Raw genomic sequence first — 24,081 nt, 5'->3', positions numbered from 1 at the left:
AAAGTATTCTATTTTCTGTTCACGTGCCTACAAATAGAATTTCCACCTCTTACTGCTCGTTTGTTCTGTTAAGGAGCACCTAGGGTGGTTTCGAAAAATTAAACGCAGGCAGAAAGCTTGGATGAATGTGCTAGGAATTTATTAATAGACCTTGGAAGTGGCCATCAATTTAAGAGTGTGCTTGCTACGCCCTAAACAAAAAAAACTTTTTTGGGGTCAGTTTAAATACTTTTCCTTGGATACTTAATTAGAGGTTTCAGTTAATTTCAAGGTAATTCTGAGACTAAGGCCGTTGCAATTCCTTTCCGGAGGCATGACCTTTTGAGGACTACAGCCTCAAGTCCCAATCCTTTTGCAGCACATGCTGTACACAAAAAAAATCTACATATAAACCCATGCCAGTTCCACAAGCCCACTGACAGTTCTTGCTAAAAGCAATATGTGTGATGGAAGGGTTTAAGTATAGGTTTAAAGAATAACAATTAAAAAAACAAGCAAGCAAGCAGTGAAACTCCACATCCCCCCAAAAAACAGGCCATTTATTACCCAGAAGAAAAAAAGGAAAAACAGCCCCTTGCGAATAAAACGTCTTTTTTAACGAGAGAATCTTAGCCTTTCAGAATTTATTAATGACAGCACTGCTTTGAAGGGGAGCCAGCGAGTGCCCACTGTCTGTCACCCTCGTTCCCTCTGATCCGTCAGCCAGGGGCGGCTGACATCGCTGCAAACACAATAACAGCCATTCAGCACATCCTCTCCACCTGCCAGCAGGGAGGAGGGACCATCGTTTCAGCAGTCTGCCGAGAAATAAAAACTGCGCGGATATGGCCACGAGGCTTCTGGCCGCCCGACGTATACATTTCGAGTCCTCCGAGCGGAGGGAAAGCTATTCGTCACTCACGGCTTTCTGGGGCTGCCAGCGATTGTCGCTCACTCAGACAATTCAAATAAGCGAAACCCAGGGAGCTCTGGATGATTTACTTTTCATAAAGAAAGCACACAAAAGTGGCTGGCCGCAGACCAATCTCTCTCATGAAATCAGCGCGGAACATTTAACACTCTCCCACCCAGAGGAGTTCGGAGAGGGCCGGCGGAATTCACCCTCCGTTACCCGCCCTCTCCGGGGAGAGAGGAAAGGCCACCTTCATCTGGTGCCTTGACAATGTAAGAATGGCAATATTTACAACAGCCTGTCAATTTTTAGACTGGAACATCGCTGCCAGACAGAGAGTCTCCTTTGGGGAATTAACAAGGAGCCTTATTCAAACCATTCTCCTCTGGAACGTTTTTCGGGGGGGATTATGCAATTCCATACAGATCGCATCTTGATGAGGATACCTGACTTTTGTGTTTTCGATCATGCTGACCTTGGTAACTGAACTGCACTGTTTTGTAGTTTTTTTGTGATTTGGTGACTATTTGGCACACCTGATTGCACCACAACATATGCAAAGTCCATTAGGATGCCCATAATTTTGAAAACCATATTCACTGCAGAGGGTGAATATTTGAATACATTTCTTGTCATATGGCAAAAAAATCCTTTGATATAATTTCTGACAAAACATAATTAGAAAGCCAATGTGAAATTTTTCATTTCTTTCATTTGTTTTTGTTGCGCACACCTTTAATGGGTAAATCTACATCTAAATTCAGACATTGTTACAGACATTGCGATGGTCATGAGTTGCAATTGACTATAAGGGGAGAACATAAAATAAAAGTTGATATCGTTACTATCATAAATGTCTGAAATATTTTCAAACAATCCTTGCTGAGAGAAAACATGCAGCTAGTTTTGATTTGCAGTGTATGAGTGGAAAAAACAGTACGCTATACAGAGCAGAAAATATTTAATAAACATTTGAGGTTATCCTACATGGATTATCAGGAAACAAGGATAATGTCCAATTTAGCTGTGCAGGTCATTAATCAATGAGAACTTAGCCTAAGGACTCACCCTGACAGCACAGTGTAAAATCACTGTAATTGTACTGAACAAGTCTAGTTGGCTTGAAGTCAGTTCCAACATAAACCAGCGCTCTTTCCAAATTCTGCAAAGTCTTGTCTTTGTATACCAAAAAACCTTCAAAGAAATCATATAAAATATTTCTTTGTATGAAACAGTACTGTCTGACTGCAGTAAACATGTCAATTAATTTAGCCCAGTTAGCTTTCCAGAGAGCAGCCATTCCAGGGAGCAGGTTTGAGGGGAGTGATACGCAGCAGGGTGGATCAAAGCTGCAACCTCAAAGACAATGACAGCATCCAGACACTCCCCTGCCACTGCTAACTAACTAAACTTCAGTTTATCTGAGGCTAGATATGCGACCTGGCTACAATGCCATTATATGCGTCACAAATTCAGACATTTGTTGACTATATTCTGTTGCTACTAACGGGGACACAAAGTAGGAAGTCGGGGTGAGGAAGGCCATGTTAATTAAAGAGATGGCAGCGCAGTAAACTGCGGCAACCGCCTCGGCTCTGCCCCGCCGATCAAGCGCTGTAACGCAAACCCGGGCACACAGACGCGTCCGGAACCGCTTCCTGAATGGGCTCCACGCTGGGCGGACACGCCACAGAGGGCCAGGAGATCCGCGCGAGACCCCGGCGGATCTGAAACGGCGCCGGACCGCTGCCAAGAACCGGATTAATCCCTGGCGGCGTTCCACACAAAAGGGCCCCGACAGGCTCCCGATCTCCCTGACCTTCTCCCGCGAGGCCGGTGGAGAACTGGATTATGGGAGATGACAAGTGACAGGTGCAGCCAATTACCAGCGGTGACATAAGGCCCGGATAAGGGGACAAGGTTACACAGTCGCACTCCTCTGTGGGTACTTGGGTGTCGCCAAAAAACATAAATAAATAATTCTGAGAAGAAAACCATAATCCACAAGACGGTCGGTGGACATCAAAAGAGTCCACCCCACGATGCACCTCTCATTAAAGCATGACTTTCTGTTGTGAAGTCCACCAACTGTGGCTGCATTCACTCTCACCTAACCTGGCAATCTGTCAGGAGAAGGAGGGAAAAAAAGCAAAATGGCCGCAGAGAGTGGAACTGAGCATTCATCTCTGCAAGCAGCTTTCTTCCTGCCAAGAGAGATGTCCCTCGCGCTATTCCACTCCAGTCATGTTTAATGAGCGAGCGGGAGGAGGATCAAATGTGTTTTCTGAAGCGTACTTGTTTGCAACACAAATTAGTATACTGTGATGAGCCATCACTCAAAAATAATGAATGCTGGGGCTCCACTGTGTAACAGTGTGAAGAACTCACACACAGAGCAATTCATTTTGGTGCTAAGTGAACTTTTACTTCCTCATACTCGCAGACTCTGATTGGGTCTATACAATTGAAGTGGAATTAGACTGAAGTCACCCCATTACGTTTGAGAGCGCACTGATCATACAATGCTGGTTGCCACAGCCTTTCAAACAACACCATTTAGCCACTTTACCTCCATATGCAGCGCTAAATAATTGTATCAACAGAAAACTGTTCCAGAATTTTTCTTCTCCATAGATCAGGCGCTACATGTTGACAATACAGATTTATGATTTATGATTTTACCAGGATTAATAAAGATGAGCTCCTTTGTGACATTCTCATGCGCTCCACTCTCGGTGGCACCACAGAAAAGACCCACGGTCCTGATGTCCTTCACGGTCACCCAGCACCCACTGGTTGGAATCAGGGAGAACAGGCCTGCCAAAGCCAGTTGTTTTTTCACCCTGTGAAACCAGCAATGGAGTGCACCCCACTGGTGTCCAAGCAGTCTAGCCCTTTCTCATTCTCATTCATATTCAGATATCCACACAACAGCTGGCCTTGCTGTACGACACACCATGCTAAAGCTACTGAAAATCATCCACCGGTCTCAGGTGCAGTAGCTGTGAATGGCTTGCCTAGCTGTCTGATCAATACCTTCTGCCTGTTGGTATCCTAAACACTGTCATGTACCACAGAGTTCTTAACCATAATAATGATAAATCATTAATGCCAATAACATAATTAACGTATGCAGCACAAAAACGATTTCACTTTGACTTTAATTTAGCCTCACTGGTTTGCTGTTCATTGTATAGGTAAAACTTAGCATTGACTGTGAGTGGGTAGGTTTGGAGGAAACAAACAGAAGTGGGAACATATCACTTGGTTTTAACAGCTTGCAGCAGATTCATTCCACAAAAGACTGCAGGGACATCTGACATGCAGTTATTAGTCAACACTTAATATGAGTCATTATTCAATGCAGCAGCCACAGTTTTGGGTCATTCCAGATTCAATGACTCGATCAACCATTTGATTTTAATGAAAACTAGGTTTTCCTTCCAATGGGAGGAACCTCGACAGAAGATGAGCTGTGCTCCATCTTCGCTGCATCTCTCTCCAAAGATAAACCTCCCTCGAATGTGACTCAAGCAACTCTATCTACACTGCTAGAAAAGAGGACACAGCCTTGCCACTGGTAGGTACTGGGCTGCACTAAATGGCATTGCGAATTGCTACTTCGGTTTCAGTTTTAGACTTTAGTACACAAATATACAATACCATGACCGGAAGCCAAGAACAGCAATAACTGTTAGACATATTAACAGTACAGAGGGGTGTTATGGTAAGCTGCACTGAAATTGTGGCATTTGCATCTCTCAACAGTATTAGCAACACTTCGAAAACTAAAACCCAGAATCATTGGACTTTGACTGGTTTACATCTCGTGTCTGCATTTCTCCCTCCTGGAGTGATACAGTCGCACGTCTGTGCTTACTTTAGTGATAATCTGAAGATCAGAGGTTTCAGCTCATTCCAGCCTTGATTCCAGGCTTAGCTTTACTTCAGATATGAAATATTTTTCACCCACACTGAGAATGTAGTCATGCAGGCTACCTCCTGGCCAATATAACTTTTCACACAGTGTCATGAGACCTGCACTTCCGAGACAACAACCAGGGAACCTAGCTTTAAAAAAAAAAGAAAAAAGAATACATTAAATTGCCACATTGAATAGAGCAGACTGCAATAATTACCCACCCTTGGGGAAAAGCCTACTGAAATAGTGGAAAAGTTGAGCACGGCGCGGTGCTGCAGAAAGCAGACGCTGCCTCTGAGCACATGTGACAGGTGGGCCGGGGGTTAGAGGTGGGCTCAGCGCTCGCTCACACACGCCCACACACGTAGAGGCCCAGCCACTCTCTCTCACTGCCATTCCACTGCGCTGTGCTGGACAGTGCACTTTTCTTCATTTTTCCCCCCCCTTTTTCCCCACCTTGTGCAGCCCTATTTCAGAATCGCCAAATGTATGTTAGGCTCATCTTACAGCACCAATCGCTGCATTCGCTCAGGAGCGGTGAGGTGAGACGAGTGAAGTCGGCCGGCATACTCACACGCAGCAAACGGCTATTTTTCCACACTCCGTGCCACACAGCATGCTACAGCAGAGCGCGAGCTCATTGGAGGACAAGTGCTACTCCGCTGATGTCATCCAAGCAACTCACAATCACCTCATGAATCGCAGGGCATCTGACAGTGGTGAGATGAGGAAACCCGTGCTGAACTACCCATCCCTATCCCTGGCGGAGCAAAGCCAGTTTTGTTCTGCATCTGTGGGCTCATGATCATTGTCGGCAAATGGCACAGCTGGGATCGAACCAGGCCCACTGAGCTTAGCTGGAGTTCAAAGTGAACGCCTGAACCAGAGAGCTCAGGACCCCCAACTTCCTTTTTCAGTCTTGTTCTGGTTATGATCCAGCTCTGGTGTTCCGAAACTGGGCATGAAAAAGGTCATGGCAAACCAGGATTTTGAGACTAGTGTGCCAGGGTTTTGTGTATTTTTCAGGCTTAGAATACAGAAAAATTTAGATCGAATTCAAATCAGGAAAAATTATCGCTAAAATGATTGCCAGTTCCTTTTCAATCTGCACGTTTTAAATAGCATGAACTATTCAAGATCTTGATATGGCCTTTAAAGCGATTTCAAAAACCTTTGACAATCTGATATGGGATTTCAGTACATCATGTGGTTGAATCCCACTTCCTGACATAGTCTGAGTGATCGCGTCCCGCTGCTTATTTTACTAGAACGGAATGCAGATGTGGGATAAGATAGAACAAGATCTTGCACCCCTTGCACCCGTCGGTGAGACAAAATTTACACGTGCTGACAGCTAGCAAGGCCTATTGGTTGGTATTCAGACTCAGTGCACAGCAACACCAAAACCTCAGCCAGTCCTGATTTAACTGCCGGTGATTTCTGTCTCTCTTTGCACACACTCCCCAATAATAAATACCTGCTGAAACAAAAATACATTCACTCTCCCACAGAAAAGCCTTAAATACTGAGAAAATTAACGTGACGATGAAGAAAACGTCTGCGTACAAGTGCAATAATCAAAAAGAGCTTAAGGATGCATTTTCGCAACCTTCACGACAATATGAAAACAATCCCGACAGCCACCGTGGCTTTATGGGGTGGGGTGGCGGGAGCAGGCGGGGGGGAGATCCCAATTTATTTGTTGGCCCTTTCTCCGATTTCACTTGCGGTGCACACGGGCTGTGCGCGAATGCATTAGCAATAACATAATTGAGGATAATTTGTTTTCTCTAATCATAACAGCATTAAATTACAGATGTTAAGTATGGAGGATATGGAGAGAGCCAGAAGGCCTGCTGGCAGGAGCAGTAAACGCCATGTCCCAAGCCCATATGGAAGCGTTTTGTTTCCCCAGCCGTGCCCTGTCGGCTTTAGCAGAAGTGGAGGCTACCGCGCAAGCTGCTTTGAGAACCTGCCTCGACACGGCAAAGTCAAAGTCTTCCCGGGCACACGGGAGCCCTCTCTCCATTCACCCGACAAGAGAGGCCTGTGGCAAGCGACAGGGGTACAATTTTGGTACAATCAGAACAGCCAGCACCATAGATTATCCCAAAACTATTCGAAGCGCAGAGAAATGAAGGCACAGCCTCTGCACTGAAATTTTTACCGCATTTTTTGCCATTTTGGCTTTCCTCCGTGTTGGACTCGGGCTGCCGATGAATTACCCACAATGCTTTGTGCACTCTGCAATGCAATGTCAGTAACATCAAACAGTGAAATGGACAACAAGGATTTGCCACTCCCTTCTCAATTGCCACGTTTACACGATATGGAGACGGTAAAAGATCTTTCACAATACATAGCGCCTCCACAAAAAACACAATATATAAAGCGGCACCTAAGGTGTCTGTAAGCTTCAAGACTCTGATCATCATGAGTGACATGCACTACGAGCAGTATCCAATTCATTTGTGCCAATGTCAGCTCATACCAATCGTCAATTTCATTCTTTGCTCATCCTCTTGCTACCTGTGTAAGTCTCAATTAAAAAGACACTCAAAAATATATGGAAAGTAAAAGCAGACTGAAATAATCCTATATTGTGTCAATGAAACTGAAGAAGTTGCAAGACATTACACTGGTGAATCCACAACAAGCACCAGCCCATCCCCACTCACTGTGGACGGCCTTCACATGCAAAGACCACTACAGCTTCAGTAGTCTTCAACGAAGAGAAGCTGACAGAAATAACCCTGTTTATTAGACTCTGCTGCAGAGCAGGGCCCAGTCTGGAGCAAGTATAATGTTAAAGATTTTATAAAAATTGATATGTTTCATATGGATCCAATCGAGGGAAGTGGGGGACAGAAAGTCGGGAGAACTTGGCTTGTTTTTGATATCGCAACTTAGATATGGGGCAAGTAGCAGCAAACTTGCCTTTTTTACCATTGAGGTCATTTTTGTCTGGAGACTCTAAAAATACATTATGATTTACAGTCCAAAGTCAAAAATCATACACTTCTAAACTACCCCATTACCATCTAAGGATGAAAAACACAAAGAACAGTCATGTGTTTTTTAAGAGATTATACGCAATTTGGTACCGAAGAAATTCAATAAATGACATGATGACCCGTTACTAGGTAACACCACGAAACACTGTTATAACAATATGGTGAAGCGCAAGGCACAAAGATGTTCACTTGTGTCCTATGCTAAACTGACGTAAGACGGTTAATTGCTAAGACTGCTTCAGACATTACTCAGACGGTAATGTCTGTGGACAGTTTTCTTTTTAAACATTATCTCTGCCCATTTGCAAGATTATTAAAAGGTAGATAATCAAAACACAGCCTGTCCCTGAGATTCTTCAGTTTCAAAGATCTGAAAGAAGAGTGGTGACTAATCAAAAGGCACCCCTTGCTGTCAACCTGGAGATGTCCTGCCTCTTTGCCGCGGTGATGGCACGGCGTGCTGTGACGCTGGCAAAGCTGCTGGCTTTCCCGAGGGAGCCCCGTGTCGGGCCGGACCGCGGAGCTCCCAGAATCCCTTTCTCCGTTTCCAGGTGATCACACACATGTGCGCACTCCCTCACCTAAGATCTCTCGAGGCCCCCTGCCAAAATACGAGTGGGACGGAGCACTCCACTGGAACAATGCCCCCTTTGTCCCGGGCCGGCACTATACCTACTGGCCCACTCTTTGATTCCGGGCCAAGACAAACCACTGCGTTGGGTTACAGCTCTTGTAGCCAAACAATCTGCGCTTGTGTTTAATATACTACAGTCTGTCTGCATTTTGCTCACTGTCAATCATGCACCAGCGCCTGGCGGGGCCAGGTTCTTATTTCATTAATTTTAATAAGAAAAGGGTGTGTTTATTACAACCAGAAAATAATGCACGGCCGGTCAGCGGCCCGGGCTTGAGCAGCAAGATAAACTGTGGGGTAAATCACCGTGCTTGTTTTCTCTCCTGGGTCCCGCTGCGGAGTGGTGACCCTAAACTGTCAGCTTTCATTGGCTGAGGTCATAATTATTCCTTTTCAGACAGGTAGCAGTACTGGGTTCAGATGTGTATTAGTGTAAAAGAAAAAAAAAGTAGCATAGTATCTTAAGTTACAAAACAAATGTGTAAATATGAAACAATTGAGAATTTTTTTGTCTATGTTGTCAAGAATGAAATACAAGAAAGTAAACCAACCAACTTTCATATATCTTTCTGAGTATAGGCTATTTGGCATTTGTTTCTTAGATATAAAGGAACATAGTCCATTACGGAGGAAAGCATTTACCCATACAATCAAAGACTGATGTGAGATATGCGTTTACGATATTGAGTGCTTTTGATTCACATTATGCTTTTTGAAAGAAAAAATATTAGGAATAATTCTGCATCTCCTCTGTATCTCTTGTGCAACAACACATCCAGGGGTAAAAAAAAAATCCACCCCAAGTTACAGGACAGGATCGGCCTGTGTGTGGCAGAGCTTTGGCTTTAAATGTCCACACACACTACAGTGCACGAGGAGATGTTATTTTTATACTGGGCTGCTGAAATGATCGTGCCGGACTGTCCATCGAACCACCCTGACCTGCATCTTATTGAGATGTTAGTGGGTGTGTGGGTCGGAGACAAGACAGCGGTGCCAGGAATATATAATATAATAAGGGGAAGGTTTTCCATGCCGCCCCATCCAGGACCAAATGTGCTCTCCATTTACCGAGAGTGCGGTAATTGTAAATGTCTGAAGATGCAAATCTGACAAAAACATAAGAACGCAAATAATAGCGTAGTCAAGGAGAGCGAAGGCCAGCTTCCATTTTTCCCCATGTAAACCTGCTTTGTGAGAGCGGATTGAGATTGATTCCATTTTGGCAGATGAAAAGAGAATAGCCTTGCGTTCGAGCAGAAGCCATGAAAGCCATGGCCTTTATGTGGCAATTATTACAGCGCCACTGAGCCATGAGTCATCCTGAAATATCTTCACATTATTTGTTGATCATTTGCAATTCAGAGCTTACAAAGCAGGATATAGATTTTTATACATACTGTAGCTGAAAGAGGAAGATGGAAGTTGTTCCATACGAAATTTTGGCTCAGGGAGAGACGCGACAGCACAGCAAATTGATCCAGTGTGGAAAGGGACACTCAAGCAAGGACCTTATTTCAGATAACTTACCATATATGGCTAATGCCAAACCCTACAGGTTTATACACACTCCAAATTTCAAATGAAAGACCATGTTAACCGGCCTTCGTTTCAGCTCTTTGGAACACACTCACAGTCATCAGTCCCAGATCAGCTTGAATGTAGGGTGGGACTCTTTTTCCCCAAAATACAACTCTCAAAATGGTAACTTTCACCATATTAATAGACTAGTCAAAATTTCCAACATTAATGGGGAGTGGCAAAAGGTGCCACCAGTGGCCGAAGTGACGCCAGTGGAAAGAGAACGCATTCAGCAGCTGTGACAGTTTTTTGTTTGGTTTCTTTATACTCCCCTTTTCACCGGGACTTCAGAATGGTTGATTGAGCATAAAGCTGCACCCCGGCACTATCCTCCTCTAATATGGGGAGGTGCTGAAGCAAGGCATATGCCTGTAGGAGTCCGTCAATATACTCACCTGCGTCCAGCTGCTATTTCACACAGTGAAAATATTACATTCCCCTACTCATCACAGAAGTCTACATGTCAACTCAATTGTCCAACTTTGAAATAACTCTAACAATAATGTTTACTATATAGCTGAAACTGTAGCCAACTAACTAGCTTAACAATGCCTGCCAGGCAGGGCACGGTACCTTAAGAGAGCTGACACAATTGTCCCAAAACGGTATGAAAAAGTCTCAGACCGCTTAGCTAGCTAGACTTCCAAACCACTAAATTACCAGTCTGTCCAGACCACAAACCACAAAATGTTACAAGACCCTGTTCGACTGTATCAGAAAACTGTACATCTAAACACGCTCACAACTAAGCCTTAACCCTAAGAAACTAAGCCTTATTAACAGCCATATTCAGTATTTGTTCTAAGCAGGAATAATTTACACTGGTTCCCATACAATGATGTGCACAAATCCGTATTAAAGTAGGAATGATCATAAAAAGCCATACTTGATCCCATTTACAATGCTAAATATGACTGCATGAAGCCTTCTGTATATTTGAGACCTGAAACCTCTAATCACAGATGTAACAGAAGCTGGAACTGACCAAGCTGCTTCATACAAAGATAGCATTTCTATCTGTATGTTGTTTGTTATTCTGGCACTTCAAGCAAAAAGAACAAAACTCTGATGCACAATGCTTGGATGTACCGTCCACATTTTCCAGTGTCTGAAAAGCACAAGCAGTGTGCACATAACTCAAAGTCAGTTCACCTGCAAAGAATGAGAGCTGGTGAAGTAGGATCAGTCAATTCAAAATGAAGCCTTCAGGAATAAAGAGACAGGGAAAAGACAGACAGCCTCACTATCGAGGTCAAAAAGCACCAAGCTCTCTTGGCCCTTGACATACAAAAGGAAAAAAATAATCGCTGTCAATTGATGAGATGCTACTTGAGAAAAAAAAGCACTGAAACTGAGCATCTCTGGAAGCTACGGTGCTGAAAACAGCAAGGTCGGGTGCTCATAAACAACACACACTGCAGAATCCCTTCACCTCCATCAGTACATGCCCACCCATGGAGCTGCGCTCACTTGCATTCTGATTCTGGTAAGGGCCATTCACTGTAGCAAAACGCCTAGCCAAGTAAATCAGTACTTATCTTTAGGAGATAAGTAATGGCCACATGCTTCTTTTTTATTTTTCTGGTCTTGACAGAGAGCTATTATCAAAATTGCAATGGAAAACACTTGCCATTTTGAATAGAAGTGCTGGTTAAGGAAGTACTTGATAAATAAAACTGCCTTCATGACTAGGCTGAAGTGACTCTTACATACTACAAGTAATAGATATACTTTGTCTAGATTATAGGCCTGGTAACTGGTCATAGGGGTTGTCAGCCAAAATTGATTTGTGTTCAACTGCTTCAAGACCCTGTGCAGTCCGTGTTACCACGTTCCACAGCAAGAGTAACGATAACAACAACGTGCATTTTCTAGGTTTTCCCTAACTTAAATGGGGAAAAAACTGACACTGGGAATTAGGTAAAGAAACATGGCTGCCACAAACCAGCTGAGTTCTGCCGTTCCCACATGATGGGAAAAAAAAGACTCTTGCTCATTTCGCTGCGGGGACTGATTATCAGCGCAATAAGCGAATATGTTGAGTGGTAAAGCTGTTGTGATACACGGGAGCAACATTTTACGCTTGCTCGGGCATGCACTCACGCTTGGTCTGCATTTAATCGCTGCTTGCGGCTACACTTTCGTGTCATGTGCTTATCACACACCTCTATCAAGTGAGACTAATTAAGCTTCCATTTCTACATCCTATTATATAAACCACGGACTCTTAACTTCAGCAGTTCACGTAAGGTGCTTTACTTTACGGTGCGCCACCCCGAATTTGACCCCACAGTACCAGGATGTAGAGAGCTCCGCTGCCTCACGGGGAAAAGCAGGCCTCACCTTTGAAGGGTACGCAGCTAAGCGTGCCCCAGACTCCACCAGCACAGGCACACCCTTGGAAAAACTGCCCGCCCCACCCTCCAGCCTGCACTGCTTAAGGCAGTCGGTCAGCTTGGTTGTGCCCGCACCCTCAGCAGAACCAGAAAAGAACATTTTCTTATCGACGCGGCTGCCAACAGCAGATATACCTTTTTTTTTGTTTTTAACACTGGAAATTAGTTAGTTTGGGGAAGCAATTATATTTAACAAGACTCTCCATTTTTTTCCAATCTGATAAAGCAAACACAGCGGTGAAAAGCTCCTTGGGCTTTCAATAAAGGGAAGCTTATATTCATAAAGTCTTAACACGGTCTCCCGAGGCCGCTTCAAATGTTGAAGTAATTATTGGGGGAAAAAAAGGGGGGGGGGGGTTGGGCGGCGAACCCGACGCACCAGGGCTACAGGTTTCCCTTAAGTGTTTCTGCCTTTTTCAGGGGGGAAAGGGGGATGATTCGCGTGGCCGTTTGCAGAGGCATCCTTCATACGGGGAGAAACACGTACCTCCTCTCAGGGCTCTGGGGCTCTGACTCACTCTCTCTCTCTCTCTCGGTCCGCGTCCAGGACCGGACTGGCACCGGCTCCGCCTGATCGCCCCTCGGCTCTTTCTGTGCAGTAATTTCACTCCTGCGCCAGCATTTCTCTCTCACCTAGCCAGCCCCGGCCTGGGCTCATTTGATGTCGGGCCAGCGGGTCTGATGTGCGTGTTGAGGGCCGGCAGGCGCTTGCGGCTCCTGCCTGGCCGGGAGCGCCGTGCGGCTTCAGCGACACCCCGGTGGCATCGTCGCCGTCAACCCTCAGGGTGGGGGGGGGGGTCAATAAAGTTGCCGCTATCAAAATGCCACTTCCTGTCGCAGACAAGGCTTTGGATGTGTCTGATCATGCCTCACGTGTCGTGTGTGAATGTATCTGCATTGAAGCAATGCCATTTTCACCCTTGCTTGCCAGTTACGTTGTAGCATTAGCGTCCCCAAAATGATATGCTGTAATGTTAGCATTAACAAGTATCCAAAACAATATTGGATGAAAGGAATTTCACTGATTTTTGTCCTCATACATTCGCAGTAAATAAATAGTGGGAGAGCTTTGGATCGTACCATTACCAGTCCACCACTGTCTGCATTCTATAGAATCCATTATTTAGTAAGGGCTGCATGGTAATGGCAGAACAAGCCAAGGACTTAAACATGACTGTGTGTGATTGCATTTCGTAAGTGTGCAAGAGTTGTTCCACTTTTGTAGTACCCATGACTATCGTTAACATTTCTGTCTACTTGCAGTTGTGCAAGCACACACATTAAATGCAGTAAGATTCCACAGATATGAATTTCCTATCACTTTGCTAGTGATACAGCAATAACAATAACGACAAAAGTTCGTAAATTCACAGAGTGACAGACACAAAGACCGGAGCTGAACTTCCATCAGATATTCAGTAGTCACCTGACAGCGTCTGCTGCCATCATTCTCACCCTCCCGCACTGAGCTTCAGATGCCTGTGAACAAGAGTCCAATCCTGCAACAGCAGCGGCCGCCCCGGGGTCTAAAAGCGCAACAGTGCCTTCCCCTGGCCGCTCTACGGCAGAGCGTTCGGTACACGAGCGAGGTTCTGAAGCGTGAAGGGAAAGCACCACAGCAGCATGGGAGATCGATCGCAGTGGGCAAGGTCACTCTTCTCGAACTCACAGGACTGGAGGACACCTGAGCCTGGCTGGGAGATTCAGCAGACAGCTACACAGCCCTCTGCACTTCTACGGGTGAAAGAAACCTAGAGTTTGCTTTAGCAAAGATAAGCAAGATTCTCAACAGTTTAAGGTTGAAGTCAGAGTCCTTCTTTTAACTTAACTCGTCAGGTTTGGTACATGTTACTGTGAGGTGTAAAAACCTGAAAGTGTGCTTGCATTGAGGGGATTACAGTAATGATCATGGTCGACTTCAAAGTAACAGATACGAGGGCATAACTGCACATTTGTACCACGCTATTATGCATTATGCCAACTAAATAAATGTGTAGTCTATCACTCTAAAACAAAAGTATATAACTCAAGTTCACATACGGTATTTTCACTAAATGATAATACAATTACATTGTACACAATTTGACCTCTAGTAGCTTTGCAGCATTTCACCAGTCTCCTTTATCATACTGTTGCTGAGAACATAATCAGTGGATTACATTATTGTGGGACTGAACAGAGAATGGCTCATCATTGTACAGATACCAAGCTACTGAAGCCACAGGCTCCTTGCTTCATTAATTTCTTACAGAGGTAATTATTAAGGGGGAAGGGCCGTATTTGATTAGCTGACAATAGAGTAAAATTAAAGAGTAATTAGTGTGTGGGTTAGAAATTAATATGGAAACTGTTGTAGCCCCAGAGAGCACAAAGCTCATTTACAAATCTTAATATTACCCATCACCACTGCAACAGTGGCTTGAACTAAAACAGGTTTCTCAGCATAGTACTGCCATCTGCTGGAAGCATGCAGAAATGCAAAAATGGGGACAACCTGCATTTAGAGACTGCTATTTAATTTCTGAATGCCTTGTAATTATGATATTACCAAAATTAATACTCAACCACAAAATAAATGTTTTATTCAAAAATGGGACTGCACTGCAGTGGTTGTGAACACTGTTCTTGTTCAATGCTGACCGAGAAATTGAGGGTCGGAGCTCTGTCCTGGCTTACCTGCGGCTTGTCTTCTGACTCCGCTCTTCTTCTGCGGGCTCGGCCTTCTTCTCCTCAACTTTCTCTTTTTTCAGCTTGTTCGAGATTCGCTCCCTCATCTCCGCCCTCCCTGCAGCATCGTCTTCATCTTCGTCTGTGTCTCCTTCGTCTTCCTCGTCCACTCCCTTCATCGTACAAAACAAACACACAGAACTTGTATCTGGAGAAAAAAGTCACAAGGACTCCTGCTAATATTACATGCCGTGAAGAGCAAAATGAACAGAAAAGCTATTGTGAAAAAGGCAATGGAGACTCCTGAAGCCTTTTCATGTGGAATTCACCAGTCTGATACAAAAAACGTAGGTGCCATAGCTTACAAAAGGCCTGAAAAAACTGACACATCTGTATTAAACAGATTTCAATGTGAATAAAATAAGAAAGATGACACCTCAGATCAACTCATTACCTACCCCTGATGAGTCTCCTGCTTCTTGTTTGGATTCTTTCCTTCAAAAGAAAAAAAAAATCAATTTTATCATCCCACTGAATATACATGCCTTTTCTTTTCTTGTACTAACATATTCAACATTTCCTGTTTGACCTCATGACAGAGCGAGACTCGTTTCAATTGCGGGGGCAATATTTCTAAACAAAAGGTCAGCAGGGTCAGAGAGAATGGGGTTTGCTCGAGGTCCAGCGCTCTCGAATCGTTAGTGCAGACACAACTATGTAAGGGCACCATACATCAAACACAGTCGCTGGACCACAGTTACACCCAGCTTCACACATTCTCTCTTTCCCCCGTCTGCTCAGGGCACTACAGCATGGAGCGCCTCTGCTGTGCTTGATTTATATATGACATGTTCCAACAGCAATGTTTTAAATAAAAAAGCAGATTCTTCCCGGTGTCATTCTGAGGAAATATTAATTTAGAAAGCCAACAACAGTAAACGTGAGACAAAAGCCACTGAACTGCGGGTTGGTCAGGCGGGCGCATGCCGTCATTATACCTGTTGATGGCAGGCACCGAGCTTAACCTGGGGTCGTCCTTCAGTAAATCATGGCTGCTCTTGCTCTTGCCTTTCATTGTCTGCAAGAAGAAACAAGGGATGCCGTTTGCACTGCAATTTGTCTTCCCGACCCTGCAATTTCGGAGAAACTTCTGCTGCGGTAGCTCTTCGGGGGTAATGCGTAATATCCTCTGCAGGCTCGGACCGGCGTGTCTGAAACCGCACTTCTGTTTGAAATGACTGAGAAAACTAACAACGCTCTAAGCCCTCCTGTTACCTCTCCAATCACCCAGTGCCACATCGCGCGCATACTTTCGAATATGATCTCTGAGCCTGAGAAATGGAGACAGTTCGGCCATCACCACAGGTGGTCATCCCGAATGATATTTGCCATCATTTTATTCAATCCACAGTCGTCAAAAATCGATTATGCTCACCAGCGGCTTGACCACACATATTGCCTTTGCACAACGGGAGTTTGTTCAAAGGGTACCGTTTTCCCACAGGAAAACTACAGCAATACAGTGATCACAGAGTCAAACTGTATCATTGGGTAATTAACTGTAAATCAGTATTAATCCATAAAAGTTATTGGCTAACTGGTGCAGTTATGAGCAGTTATGAAAATTATATCCTTAGAACAAATTAGTCAGACTACTGTTTATGCAAAGTCTGTATGGGCTGATAGCTGCTCATACTCCATTTTACTACTTAATTTTAGCGTTATTGCTTACTGCATATTTAAAGTTAATTAACCAATGCAAATGTTTTACATTCAGCCAGCTTATTCAAGTCCAGTTTGCATTTGATGACACAAAGAGAAATTATCCTTGCTGCTTTGACGTCTTGAGGTTTGCAGTAATTTTAGCAGCTGAAGTTACATATATTAACATATATTGACATATATTCCATTACTCCTTCCATACAACAGCATTCTGACGTGCTGTGCATTTGGCAAACTGCATTACACCATTGGAGGCTATCATAGTTCCCATGTTTGTCTTGCTAGCCAGACACTTGGCATGTGAGTATAAGCTGACATTAAAGAGAGGCACAATTTGTACAAAGGAAATGCATCCAAGAGTGATAAAAAGATTTTCAGCAGCTGGAGCCACTGGGCCGTTTCCCAATCATGAATCCGAATGTTTAAATTCAGACTAAACCTGAATTTAGTTAAACCCTTCAATTAACGATAAAGCATTAACTCTAGGAAAGCCCTGGCAATTTATTAAAGGAGCAATGTCAGAAAATGAGAAAATAAGAGGGTCACTGGGGGGGTGATACAGCTGTCATTATGAGACGCTCTTCCATATTTAAATCACTGGCCTTTCAAAAAAAGTAAATGCACTTCCAGTCAGCCAATTCAATCTTCCATCGAGACGATACTGCTCTCTGGGCCAGGAGTTGTACCTGCACTAGGGGAGTGCATTCATATTTGGCTGGCATCATTACCTGGCTGACTTTATTCACCATCTCTTCCTCTTCTTCTGCCTCCTCTCCAAAAGACAGCAGGCTGAAGTTCCTGGTGGCAAACAAATGAGTTCCTGCTTTTTACTTGAAAATGAGGTGCTCTCCATTATATTGTACTCAGCCCAACATGAATGCAAAGTCATGACTCACAGAGAATCATTTCATCCGCCCACAAAGGGCAGCACTTTCAGGGAAAAGGTATCCCACGTACAGTTATTGTGCAACGAGATTTCATTTCATTTCCAATTCAATTTCTGCAAGGACAGGGCACCCCCACTAGACTTCATCTCTCAAAAATTGTAATATGCCTTCCATGCAAATGCGCAATTTTGAAGGGATTTTAAAATGATACCATAAATAGAATTATGAAATTATGAAAGAATTCCACTGTTGTCACTGATGCCTGCACCACCACCCTGGCTTTCATCATACAACTGTTTGCCTTCCGCAATTGTGCTAGCTGGCATTTAGGACTTGTTGCATTCTGATTGCTACCAATGGAGCCCATACAAAGTTGAAATATATTCTAATATACAAATAAATATGTTGTTCAGCCCAGGCATATATTGCAAATACATTTAAAATATATTAATGCAAAGCATTACTGTATATTTCAATATACCAACGCAGCAATTATTAACACATTTTCAATGAGATAAAAAATTCTCTAAAATACATTCTCAGTATATTAATTTTTGGTACAGGGGAGTAGGAATCCATTCAGTAGTCTGGCAGACCAACCCACAGAACCTGCAAAAGATCGTCCAAGATGCATGGTTGCCTTGAGGCATGATGTCACAACTGTGGCTGTGATAAATGAGCTTCTGGCAGCAAATTTTGGTTTGAGATGCATTACTGTACTGAATAAAAAAGGAATCCAACAGAGCAGTTCAATTGTATGAACTCAGCCCTCCGCTTTGTTGGAACTGTTTAACCCACCAATACTGTGCATTTTCAACATCGCTGAGATGCACTATTGGATGCTTACTTTCTTACTAAGCTGGTCTGGACAGGAGTGTCTGCCAAGTGACAATATGTAACGTAATGGTCAGTGTGATGTAAATGTAATTCCCAGTCAGGAAAACAGCATATCATCCACCTATACCTGCACAGTGGTTACCGTTTTCCCAGTAAAAAAAGCTCAGGAGTACAGGAAATTGTGATGAGCGCATCTTTGCCTTCAAATGCTTACTTTGTTGCTTTGGACTGAGATTTCCTTCCTTCGTCTTTGTCTTTCTCCTTTTTTGCCTTTTTAATTTCCCTGGGAATGATGTCATCAAATGGGGAATGCAAAACCTGTGAACATAAATGCATTTTTTTTCTTATTATCATTATGTATAACAACTGTGGTTTAGATACAGAAATTAGAAATGAATTCTCAGTCTGTTTTAAGCAAATACTGAACAGTTTCATTTTTTTGCTAGTTTTTATTGTTCACAGAACGGTGTTTTCACGGTACAGACCTCAGTGGAGCGGATCTTGTGTGGATTTAATGGTCTTTCATCACTGTCACACTCCACTTCCGCTAATCTCAGCATGTTGTACACAGTGTCACCAGTCACCTGCATTGTGAGATAGATGGATGTATTTTAAGACAGAAATGAGCCATTCAAAAGGAACATCACCAATGATCTACATATGGACCAGATATTCATCTCCTCACAGTGAAAGCTGTCTCTGCCACTGCTGAAGATACAAGGGTTCTGATTTGCTGGCTTGTTATGAACATTCTTAACGGGGCATGGTCTAAAACAACATCCACAGCTATGACAGCAACACCATCAGCACTGGTCAGAACACAGACCATGCACAACATTCTCCTTATATAAACAAAACATTACACCGACAGCAATTTCAACATGAAAAATGAATTCTGACAAGTAATCTCATAAAAGGATAATTAAGCAAACTCATAAGCTCTATTAAAAATTTGACCACAAGGAACATGGAGGAAAATGCACCATTGTCACCAGTAGTACAACAGTATTCTCTACACTGCACTTTACTTGTGTAGCTTCAGTATTCTTTTAGATGAGGTTGATAAGCTTTATCATTTGTTACTCCTTTTCTACATAAGGTTGCCTGACATGAACTACAAATACAGGCACTTAAAAGGCACACTCTTCAATGTTTTTACTGATATATTGAATAATCCATTATCTATGCAAGTCAATGCACTTTGTCAAAGGAATCATTTCATTTAATTCATGCAAGGTCAGGTTTATATGAAACTGCATCTGAAACAGATCAATAATTTATTCCTGTGTTTTTTTTCCTCAAACAATGTGATGCTTTTTGTATGGTCATGGCTCTGTGATGCTAGACTCAAGAGTATGTCTAAACAGCAATGTGGAATGCTGACACGTCAAGGGTCCTCATCATCTGAATGCATTCCTAGCATTATAATAAGGTAGGACATTCTGTGAAATTGCAAGTTAGTACTCTGTTCAAGGTTTAAATGTTCAAAATTTCAGATGAAATCTGACTACAAGCCTATAAACTTGAATGTTAACCTAAAATGCTTCCCATAAGACAAAAAGAACAGTCAGCGTAAAAAATCTGATCTAGAAATACACTCTGTGAAGGGAAAAAAGGAAATATGTCTCGCTGAGTGTACTAAAAACACACCAAGACATTCCTACTAAAGATGATTCAATTGCGGTAAGGACAGCCAACAAAATATTTTTGGCTGAGCTTAATGTTCACACACTCTGAAAGATATCTGTACTGCCCAACAGTGATTGTCCATACATTTTCCTATACCAGGGGCATGCTAGATGTGTTATACAGTGATAAAACGAACATAGTATCTTGCAGAGATTGACAATAAAGAGGGTAGCAACAAGCCATGTTCTTTGTGCTTTTACCTTTCCAAATATAGTGTGCTTGTTGTTGAGCTCGTCGGCACGGCCAAGAGTGAAGAAAAATTGGCTGCCGTTATCATGAGGCCCTGCGTTCGCCATGGCAACCAAACCTCTCCTATTGAAGCGCAGTCTTGAGTGGAACTCATCCTACAAGGAGAGAGAGAAAAGGAAAATAATAGAGGCACGCTACTCTAATGTCTTCTGGAAGAAAACACCCCCTCCCTGTCCTTCCCATATATTTCCTCCTATTCACTTTTGAAGGTCTTTTTTTTTTCTTTAACTGAAACAGTAATTGCTCTCCAAAGACTGTGCAGCGAAATTACAATTATACATGAGGTGATGTCTACCTCACATTACAGTGACAAAGGAACAAGTTATTAAAATGCCTTAAAATAGAAACTGTATGTATTCATAAAGTATTTGAAAATAAAATTAAACAATTCCAGTACACACACTCAGGACATAGGAAAGCAGTCAACGTGTTTTGGGGCAGGTCACCACTTGAAAATTCATGCAAAAAATGCATACACCACATGCAACATTTATGAACGGAAGGCAAAGACATAGTTACTTATTAACAAGTAAGCGATTCATTCTTCATTCATTCTTTGGAAACGTTGATGGTTTCACAGTGGTCACATGAGGTTCTGTTGTTACATCGAATGTTGATAACTAAAACAATTCAGCTATAATTTCACTAGGCCCTGGTGTATGCTACTTTTAAGAATAAATGAGAGATGATTTAATTAAGGATGGCTGTGACATAAACTTGAATTAAGGAGCAGCTAGGGCAGTCCTCTGAAAAAATGTTTCAGGTTACCGTATAAGTAGCATTTAACACAGCACATCTTAATGAAGGTAGCATACTTACATATCCTGTACCATCAATCTCCCTAAACAAAATGGTTTAGCTAGATTTTCTAGTAATGAGGATGAATAAATACACCCCAGTGAATAGGTTATGTGGCAGACTTACCAAGCACACAACAAGTTAATGGCCTTGAATTACAACTGAATTATGAATGCTTGGTAAGTGCAACCATACACTCTCCCCGGCTTCATGGCTGTCTCTTAATTCATCAAATGTCAATGTTAATCTTAAAATTAACATATTTTTCATCATTAGTAATATTCAGTGATGTAACAGACATAATTAATTTGGGTTACTATAAATACAAATGACATGAATTGAGCTGTGATGCATACACAAAATAAAGCAAATACTATATCTGTTAAAAACTGGTTCACATCTACATTATTTTCATTTAGCAAATGTTTGCGTAGATTACAATTTTACTCATTTATACAGCTAAGAATTTACTGAGGCAATTGTGGGTTACGTTCCCCAGCAGGAAATCGAACGAGCAACCTTCTGAGCTCGACTCCACACCACTGTTCACTTAAATTGCCTATACACAGCTGAGGATCAGTAACTAGTCAATTTCCCATGACTGCTTAGGACACCCTCCACAATTGTATTCTCACATGCCTCAGCCACTGCAAAAAGCCTGCCGAATACAATATGTTCTAAATCCAAGCCAAAAACAATCCTGGGTTAATTAACCATATCCTTTTACAATGACATGTCTTCACTCTCCAGAACAACAAATCAGTCCATGAGCCAGGAGACTTATGCTACCCGCACTTAAAGCTGCCAAGCCACACTGAGGTATAGGTGACAGGAAATGTTCCCTCACCTTAAAGGGTCGCCCGAACACGGACTCCCCACCGGTCCCTGTGCCTGTGGGATCCCCCCCTTGAACAATGAAATCCGGCACCACACGGTGGAATATTGTGCCATCATAGTAACCTGCAACAACAAGCAAAGTATCAGCAGGTGTAGCGACAGAATTCAGGGGACTCATCTATCACATGTGAAATAAATTAATAAATAAATAAGTCTCATTTTGTCACAAACGCAAGTCTAAGGCAGCAATGTTTGAAGCATTTTGTTCCAGCACCCACTCTTCAAGCTCATACGTAGTAAATTTTAAGTCAATTAAATGTATTTAGTGTGGCACCCTTTGCTGTGAAAATGGAAATCTTACAATGGAGAATGAACCACAAGATGCTGGCAAAATCCAAAATATTTGGTTTGCAAATATTTAATTCATAAATCCAGTTTGTGATTGTTATGACAATTTGTATGACACAAGTTTAATGGTCTTTTTTAATAATTTGATACTTATATGTTCAAGCAACTACCCTAGTGTTTCCCCTCCAAAGAATGCACCAGGACTTCAGTTCCTTCTGTGTAAATTACGACTGCAACGAAATCTGCCTGCAATTGCACATTCAAGGACGAAATTAGATTATATGAATTTATTCTCATCTTATACAGTGTGTCTCAGCTTCCCGTGAGTATTGATGAGAAGGCTACACATCTGTATTTCTGACTGTTATAATTACACATATCATTAAATTAAGTCTTTGCAATACTGATATAAGAAATGCATTTGTAGAATAGCTGTCGATATTTGAATGTTTAGCTCACACATCCCTCTATATGTGAAATATTGGCCTAGAGATGAACGTATTGCTACCTACCTTCCATGCAAAGCTGGACAAAATTTCTGCATGCCTTTGGTGCCTCTTTGGACCACAGCTCCACGTCAATGTCACCGCCTGATGTCTTTATCAGTACCTAGGGAAAGACAGCAGTACTTTTAGCAGCATCCATGACTGTACAATTCAGTACAGTACCTGATGGTTGAGTACAGTGTAACAGCTAGAAAATTACACACACAACCCATTTTAGCAGTTTTGCAGCAACAAGTCTGCATATTTGCAATTGCATACAGAGTAATTATTGTACCCCTCGTGTAAATAGTTGCATCCTCAGATGTATAAGCAATTAAGTCTTGCAGGGCTGTTTAGGATGACCACTTCGCTCTCTCGAGACTCTTTGAATTATTACTCGCTACGGCTACTGTAGCTAGCGTTACATTCGCTAATTGGGCAATAGCACGTAAAGCTTGATGGTAGCGACCCACCTTGCCATTCGTCGGTGGCTCCTGAATGTATATGTTGCTCATTTCGTCCTTTGTCTTTGCTGCCTACTACAACAACAATAATAATCTGAATTTGCTTGAAGACAACACTGTCTGTTGGAATACCGCAAATACTCCTGACGATTCCTGAAAATAGCTACATCTAACTACACGCTTAACACAGCCGTGAATTGACCGCCATATTGTTGTGAAAAAGTGTGAAGCACTTTCTGGGGGTGGTGAATGAAGTCAACGTCTTTCTACAATTTGTTTCATTTACTTTAACTGAAATGAATGACGTTTCTATTTAATAGCCCTAATTTACAGTTTTGATCGTCTGATAAAAAATTCTCAATATTAGCTCAATATCGAGTTTTTTGTTAATAACAGCACGCTCAGAATCGCCACTCAACTTGTTTTCGTGTTACATCGTAAGTAATCCCTGGGAAACACGTCTGAGGCACAGATGACCTAGCTGGCCAGAAAACGTTGATGTAGGCGATTGTAACTGATGGATGTGAACTCGCTTTTTGGATAACTGAATCCTCTGAGAAGTGTTGGCTTAAGTATTTTTGTTTGTTTGCTGACTGGCTTACAATTAGTGTTTTCTACCCACCACATTTAGATAGCTGTAGATAGTGACAGGAACTAGT

The 24,081-nt window shown here is 42.6% G+C and overlaps 1 protein-coding gene across 1 annotated transcript in view; it reads right to left on the bottom strand.

Moving 5' to 3' along the window:
- The window catches only part of cwc27 (CWC27 spliceosome associated cyclophilin), a 60,492-nt gene extending 36,635 nt beyond the window's left edge, over positions 1-23,857 (bottom strand). Inside the window, exons 1-10 of the mRNA XM_036528866.1 lie at positions 23,432-23,857; positions 22,986-23,082; positions 22,136-22,248; positions 20,442-20,585; positions 19,038-19,136; positions 18,767-18,870; positions 17,557-17,626; positions 16,105-16,184; positions 15,565-15,601; positions 15,116-15,279 (exon numbers count right to left, since the gene is read on the bottom strand). Coding sequence (XP_036384759.1) covers positions 15,116-15,279; positions 15,565-15,601; positions 16,105-16,184; positions 17,557-17,626; positions 18,767-18,870; positions 19,038-19,136; positions 20,442-20,585; positions 22,136-22,248; positions 22,986-23,082; positions 23,432-23,473 — 950 coding nt within the window. The 5' untranslated portion in view covers positions 23,474-23,857. The remainder of the gene's footprint in view (positions 1-15,115; positions 15,280-15,564; positions 15,602-16,104; positions 16,185-17,556; positions 17,627-18,766; positions 18,871-19,037; positions 19,137-20,441; positions 20,586-22,135; positions 22,249-22,985; positions 23,083-23,431) is intronic.
- Between the last annotated feature and the right edge of the window lie 224 nt (positions 23,858-24,081).

This window comes from Megalops cyprinoides, chromosome 5 (genome assembly GCF_013368585.1).
Source record: "Megalops cyprinoides isolate fMegCyp1 chromosome 5, fMegCyp1.pri, whole genome shotgun sequence".
NCBI classification, from domain to species: Eukaryota; Metazoa; Chordata; class Actinopteri; order Elopiformes; family Megalopidae; genus Megalops; species Megalops cyprinoides.
The sequence above is the reverse complement of the archived record's forward strand: the minus strand, read 5'-3'. Positions and strand labels throughout refer to the sequence as shown.